The sequence below is a fragment of the Temnothorax curvispinosus genome, unplaced genomic scaffold (assembly GCF_003070985.1).
Source record: "Temnothorax curvispinosus isolate PA1 unplaced genomic scaffold, ASM307098v1 QBEX01007782.1, whole genome shotgun sequence".
Taxonomy (NCBI): domain Eukaryota; kingdom Metazoa; phylum Arthropoda; class Insecta; order Hymenoptera; family Formicidae; genus Temnothorax; species Temnothorax curvispinosus.
Genome location: NW_020217562.1, coordinates 1 through 7367, shown reverse-complemented (window position 1 = coordinate 7367; position 7367 = coordinate 1). Strand labels below are relative to the sequence as shown.

General features: G+C 34.6%; 1 protein-coding gene across 1 annotated transcript; it reads left to right on the top strand.

The window, feature by feature from the left end:
- Positions 1-1232: 1232 nt before the first annotated feature.
- On the top strand, positions 1233-6922 carry LOC112457468. The gene is made up of 8 exons (XM_025020554.1): positions 1233-1591; positions 2202-2426; positions 3744-3879; positions 3974-4553; positions 4632-4797; positions 4883-5228; positions 5308-5632; positions 6552-6922. Exons 2-8 carry the CDS (start codon positions 2211-2213, stop codon positions 6856-6858), a joined length of 2076 nt encoding a protein of 691 aa, XP_024876322.1. The 5' UTR covers positions 1233-1591; positions 2202-2210; the 3' UTR covers positions 6859-6922.
- Positions 6923-7367: the final 445 nt, after the last annotated feature.

The following is a 7367-nucleotide window of genomic DNA, read 5'->3' as shown; positions in this document are numbered from 1 at the left end:
CACCCTCATACCTGAATCTCTTTCTTCTCTCTTTCCCTCTGCCTCCACTAACCCCCGTACATGTGCGTGCGTGTGTGACTCAACTCGACCTGGATTAAAACATGCTAACAGGAAAATTCCTGAATTCGAATAAAATATTACGAAAACTATTGTAGCTAATATGTAAAATATTTAATTAAGTCGAGAATTGCAACTGCATGATCTTTCTTCAGTCGTTTATGCATAAAGCATAATTATCAAATAAAATATTAAACGAATATTATTTCTGTGACGCATGATCCATTTCTTCTCTCTAAATCAATTACGTACCCTTATTACGCTTCTTTCTAATTATTTCAATGATGCAAATGCCAATACGTTATTCCATTAAAATTCATAAATCACAATAATTTCATTTAATTTCCTGCTCATTACATTGTTTATAACGTATTGCAATCATTTTCAAAGTTTTAATTTGCTTCCTTTACTAATCTTATTTTTTTATTTTCAGGTATACGCTATCCTCACTCTGGATCTGGATCATCAGTGATGATCGGTCGAGTTGCAGTTTGCAGTTTATATCAAAAAAGAAAGTTTCCGTTGAGCGAAAAAAAGAGAGAGAGCTACATGATAGAAAGAGAAAGAAGATGGCAGATGTGCGTGGAGTGATCTGCGTTGACCTGCGTGACCGCCCAGGCGCTCGCTGCGTATGCTGGAAGGAGAAATCGGGAATGTTTGAATAGATCGAGAATAGTCGAGGTCTGTTCTCGCCTACCTGTCGAAGAGTGCGGACGTATGGTCGAGTGCGATCTTCGAGTATTCTAGATAGCGTAAGTGTAGCGAACGTAAGTAATTTAAATTTTTCAATTTTTTTTCTTTGGTGCGTGTAAACGTGTGTATACCGTTGTTCTTTTACCGTGTGAAACACAGACCACGTGGTAAAACATGTTATAACGTGTATCGGAAAATGAGATAAAAGATACATTCAGTAAGATAAAAAATACATTTCGGAAAATCTTAAATCCATATTCTGCCTCTCTTCTCCTTCTCTCTTTTACTTACTTTTGTATTCACCCGTTGCCTTCACCTACTCCTTCTCTCCCTCTCTTCCAATCCTTTCCTTGCTCTCACGATGCTTCCCTTCAGCTTTTCCACGACGCGTCTCTCAAGTTCGTTCCTCGCCTTACTTCCCGCCACGTGCGTTTGCCATGCGCTCACCTCGCTCAATCGACCCGGGAAGTCAGGCTACGGGAGTTTAGGTGACGACCAAGACTTCTTGGACGAGGCACAGATTACTGGACCCTGTTTTGCGTGTCGCCCTAGAAGGTTCTGGATAGGTCTCTTTTCTTTGGGAGCAGCGGATCGGTTGCTGATCTCAAGTCGAAGTGTCTTCTTTCGCCGCGGCGCCGATTTTTATAAAGGGGATGATAGATTCGGTGAAGAGGCCGATCCTCGTGCGAGCCGCGCGGCGGTCGGAGCAGTGCAAAATTACGCGCGCTCACACTCGGCGGAGATCGAATCCCGTCGGCGTTCGTCGTGGCCCCGAAGGGATATCGGTGCCGCGAGCCGTAAACGCTCGCGCACACGATAATTTTGAGCGAATTAAAAAAAGGTGGGCGCACCGCGCACTATCCTCGCCCGACGGTCGGGCGGCATCCGGCGGGTGTTAGCCGGGAGACGATGCGTTGACAAGGGTGCATCGTTACAAAATAAATAAATACATATATCTATTTCATAAAAAGAAGTACATATGCAGATCGGTTGCTTGCGGATGTTACAATGCAGAATATTGAGATCAAAATTAAAATATATAACATAATTATTTATTAACAATTTTTATTTATTATATATTTTATAATAATAGTACAATTTGTTAATAGAAAAGTAAAGAAATTATAGTTTGAGTAAAAATTAATGTTTCTAAGAATAAATATTATAGATATACACTATTCTCTGTAGAACAAGATTTGCAATGTATTGTTAATTAAAATCTTTTTCTACAAGGGCTGCAATATATTCACAGCCAGTACTAAAAATCTATAGTTTACATTACGTAATACGCATGCAGACAATAGTGTGTCAGTATTAACAATGTGAATGGAAGGAAGATAAATTTAGATTATGTACATGCTATAATTGCAAATATATGATGTTATAATGCATTTTAGCATATGCTACAAAAGCAAGGATTATAATTCTCCATATTTTTGGTTTTCTTTCAGAGAGAAAATATGGCATCCAATTACCAATCTTTATATGGTGAGAGTTGTGGTCGATATCCTTATATCGGCAGAAAATCCGTAGCAGGAGAGGATATTAGCGTTGACTTCAGCTATCAATTTGTGAAAAAAAGACACGTTAAAATCCACTCTAATCTCAGTGTATTTTACACGGCCCCTGACATAATTGGACCACCCAAATTTTCAAACTATGGAGAATCATTTCAGGTAATTATCTAGAATGTTTAACCCTCAGAGTACGGACTGGGTTAGCGTAACCCGAGCGAATTTTGAAAGTAGCGCCATTTCAAAGGAAGTATCTTTGTGTCTTTGTGTGTATCTTTGTTTAAACAAATAATGTAATAAATCTATCAACGCCATTGTATTTTTGAGAAAATTTCTGATCCAAAAAAAATTGTTTTAATTGACAAATTACAGCCCGATATACAGTCAATCAAAGTCGCCGGGTTAGGCTAACCCATGTCCGTACGGAACGTAACTTTCTTATAGTCCGTACCCTGAGGGTTAAATAGACGATTTTCTCTTCATGACTTTACCTTTGACATATGTTGCCAAGATCACTCTTCTGAGTAACATTCCAAAGATTTAGCCGTCGTTATTGATTATAAAGTTATTAACAAAAGATATAAATAGAATATAGATTTCTTTAACATCGTATAGATAGATAAAACTATACCACTTTCGATTCTTTTTTACATGCAAACGTTCAGTTCTCGTTTAGAGGTCTATCATGGTACATACAATGCGGGTTTTCACTTTCACACGAAAAGCGATGTCATCTCCACTCCACCCCTGCTCAATGGGCAAGACAAGATCTATCATTGAATAACGGTTTAACTTTCTAAGCGAGGCTTACTCCACTCTATCTCTGTTTACAGGACGAAACGAGGTTCACCCTAGGGTTCCTCTAGTAAGAATTACGACACCGTCCGTAATTAATAATTACTAGGGATCTATAGCGAACGATCGAGAGAGACAGCCTTCCTACTCTCGTACTTTTCATTTGGATGTTAAAGCTTTGTCTCACTTGCACTAACTTCTTCTTTATTAATGGCGAACCAATCAGGAGTTATCACGCGGGGTCGTAACTCTTATATATAATTACTAGAGAAACTCTAGTCAATCCCTGCTAAAGGGAAAGGCTGAATCCCTCTGCCGCCCACATGTATACTGTCTATAAACACATATCAGCAAATTGACTTTCCTTAATTAGCACTATTATATTAATTCTCAAACTTTTTTATTAATAACGTTTTAATAAATAACAAACGACGGCTAAAACTTTTGGAAGGTTACTCAGGAGAGTGCTCAGTATAATATATACGTCAAGGTTAAGGTCGTAGAAGGTTGCTTCTCTAAACTAAATAATTATATCCTATTTTATTCTTCGAGTTTCAATGGAGAAACATATTTCATAGTATGTGTATTATTCGTTATATTGTCCTGTACAAAGTAATCGTAATCTAAATTTATATATTACAAGATTTTTTCTACTATTTGATACATTTTGACTTTTCAAAACAGAAATTGAATGGATGGAATAGTGATATCGACATTTCAATAACTCCGTGGCAATACGAAGAATCCATGACAAAATATGATAGTATACTATGGCCTCCATGGTATCAACTTAGAAGACCGATCGGAAATAATTATATTGGTATGTGATACCTGAATTTACAAGTAAGATATTGTTAAAGAAGATACGCTTTTGTTGAGAAGAGAGTATAATTATATATATATATTTTTTGAAGATATCGAGTTTCATGAAGCTGTATATCCAGTCAGAGTTTCTATATACGAAATGTCACGAAACAATCCTGGAGACGTAATTCAAATTTTGGCTCAAGATGATTCTAATAATAAATGGTCTAAATTGTGGGAAACTGATTATAAGTCTGAAATTGATCTTCAACAACAATTGGCAACTGGAACTGATGATAAGTCTGAGATTGTACCCCCGACATCAAGATTATTTTCTCCACCCTTATCACACCCGCGTGACTTTAAAACAAAAATGCTAAGATTATTTTTTAAAGACAGAGGTACAGATTTCCATGAAATACCTCTTTACACAAAGCTAGATGCTGTGATGCTTATCGGTACATCAAAGTTGGTTCGTCCTAAAAATTATGACAAGAGTTTAACTAATCTGTTAAAGGAAATTAACTGCATGTACTTTCCACACCATGAGAATATTCATAATTTAACAGCAGATTTCAAAAATGCACACTTGGATATAGATTATTTGCAACGACATTTTTCTGAATATTGCATTATAATGGAATATTGTAAGGATGGAAAGTATTATTATCAACGATATTATTATCAAAGGTATTATTATCAAAATATTATTAAAATCTCTTTATTCTGCTAACAATAAAAATAAATTTGTTCCAATGTTATTTGCAGCAATAACATAAGAATAAGGGTTTCTAAGGAGAGTACTTTGAGAGAGAATTTGATGCACAAAAATGTATCTCTGGGTGTAATTCGTCATTCGAATTGTGCAAAACTTATAAAACTCTCTTCGGATAAATCCAAGGAGCTATCATGTCTCAATATATCCGATCTTCCTGTAAAGTATTCTAAGAAGCCTATTTTTCATAATATTTATTGCAATATCATCTCGTGTATTAAAGTTTTATATTTTATTTTTGCAGGATGAAATGCTACTAATAATATTAAAAAACTTGGATCTGATGACGTTATGCCGCTTGAATCGTGTAAATAAACGCTTCAATAATTTGATACAAGACCCTCGACTATATAAACGTTTGAATATACACTGTCCACGCAATATGAGCAATATATTTTGTTACTTTACATCTAGATGTAATAAATTGCAGCAGTTAGATCTTACAAAAAGCACATTTAGAGTTGAGGATTTTATAAACTTTCTTGATAATTGTGGCAAGGGTTTAACGCATTTAAGATTAGAATCCTGCGGCTATTCTATCAATAATCTTGCCCTACTTAAAATTTCGGAGATATGTGTAAATTTGAAAGGTATGTATATACATATAAAGTATATGAAACATGGGATCGTCGGGATTATTGTATATGCTCAACACATTTCTCTTTTTAGAATTGAATCTAAATTATTGTGGTGACATAGATGACAAAGGATTTTTGTATCTCGAGAAATTAAATGGTTTGGAACATTTAGACTTTTGTAATGCACATATAAGAGCTGAATGTCTTTACAAAATACTGCAAAAAAATCCACGGATGCGTGAGGTCAATCTTAAAAATTCACTCTATATGAGAACTACACCTGCAACACAGCTGTATAAATTTATAAATTTGTGTCCTAACTTGGAAGTAATACGTTTAGAGGACTGTATTCTTACATCGCAGGATATTGACAATCTCGCTGACTGTAAAAATTTACGAAAAGTGTACCTTCCCCGGTAAGTGTGTGCTTTTTAATTTTTTTTTCTTAATACATTACTATATTCTTGATTGAAATTTGTGTTTGCTTCTTTTGCATTTCGAGGATCTTGAAAAAGTTACATTAATTTTCTTTGTGCTTCCTCATAGAGAAAGCTTTGTTTCTTGTGAAAAAATTTTTTCAGTTTTCTTTGCCAATGTGTTCTAAATATTCTAAAACGTTGAAATATCATATTTTTACAAAATGTCCGTACGCGCGCGCGCGTGTGTGTGATATCGGGTTAAATTTTGAATTTGGCGATGATTGTTAACGGAGTCCTTTAATTTTATATAAATTTTGAATGTTTTGAGAAATGTCCGTGGTAGCTCTAACTTCCGCAAATTTTGAGATATTGGGCTCAATACCATTATATTCTTCAGTCTTTTTTACCCCTATTTATATATAATTCTTTAAGATTTGGTTGATTATACCTAGCTTTATACGCGATCAAAGGTCCATATGCGGAGTCCATATATAAACCGTATAGCTTGAACTCTCAAAGTCAACTTCGATTTGACATTGCGTCGATTGTAAAACCCCATTTGTGCTACTAAGCTAATTTATCAATTCATAAAAATGTTAAACTTAAAATTTAAATAAAAGTGTGCAAATTAGGAACTTGCTTCTTCATTATTTTAGATCAATCGCTACCATTGCTCCTATTTTATTTTGGTTCATAATGCTTTTTGCTATGAAGAAGCCAAACTAATAAATACTAATAATTATACATCAAGCAAAATACAAGCTTCCTTATAAGAGAATGCTTTATGAGCGAAATAAAATGTTAAATTGCTCTGAATAGGAGCAATGGTAGCAATCTGTAATAACGAGGAAATTTCTAATTTTCACACTTTTTGTAATTGCAATACTATAAAAATTATATATGATTTTTGTTACAGATTCAAACCTCCAGTCGCTGATGATTACTTGCACAGATTACTTCCTTCCTGGCAACGCCTAGAATTAGTTACTTTACGCTGTATTGTTCTCAATGATCACAATTTGAAATTATTAACGCAGTGCAAAAACTTAAAACAGTTACAACTTTATTGGGTGACACTTGTTACACCTGATAAGTGTTTTACTATTTTGGAACAATGTCCAAAACTGCAAGAGTTTCATCTCATACATTGTAACATTGACGATTGTACGGTTAACGTATGGAAGGAAAGATATCCGCATGTGTCCACCTATATACTTGAATGATAATTTGAAAAGTTTTGTTAACCCTTTTGGGATATATATATACATATATTATATATGTAGCAATTTACTTTTTAAAAATTATCTAGCGAACTTGATTGTAAAAGAAGTTAATGCCTAATAAAAACGAAATATCCACATTTATTTATAATTTATTTTCGAACAGTTTCATCTTCTTTTTTCTTTTTTGTAATTTGACCCTTTTGGCAGATAGTCATTTTTTTGCTTGAAATAGTTGTTTAGCGAAATATTAAGGCAAACTATATTAAGGGGATCCTATAACGAAGGCCGAACTTCCTCGACGTCGGTAATGTCAACATTTCTAATCCTGTTTTTTATGTTAATATATGTATGTCTGTCCTTGTCTAACCGAGGCATCTGTCTTTGTTCGATTGCTGCGCCATCTCTCGCTACACGCAATACTGCTTATCCTGTCAACCTAAATGTGCTTTTGCTTAATAAAAATTCATTTTACGGAATCTTTTTTTCTAGACGTTGAATCTTAGTTTTAT

Coding starts and splice junctions, on each gene's coding strand:
- LOC112457468 (XM_025020554.1), top strand. CDS start 2,211: ATGGCATCCAATTACCAATCTTTATATGGTGAGAGTTGTGGTCGATAT. Junction 4,798..4,882: donor TCAATATATCCGATCTTCCT/GTAAAGTATTCT, acceptor TTATTTTTGCAG/GATGAAATGCTACTAATAAT. Junction 5,229..5,307: donor GATATGTGTAAATTTGAAAG/GTATGTATATAC, acceptor TTCTCTTTTTAG/AATTGAATCTAAATTATTGT.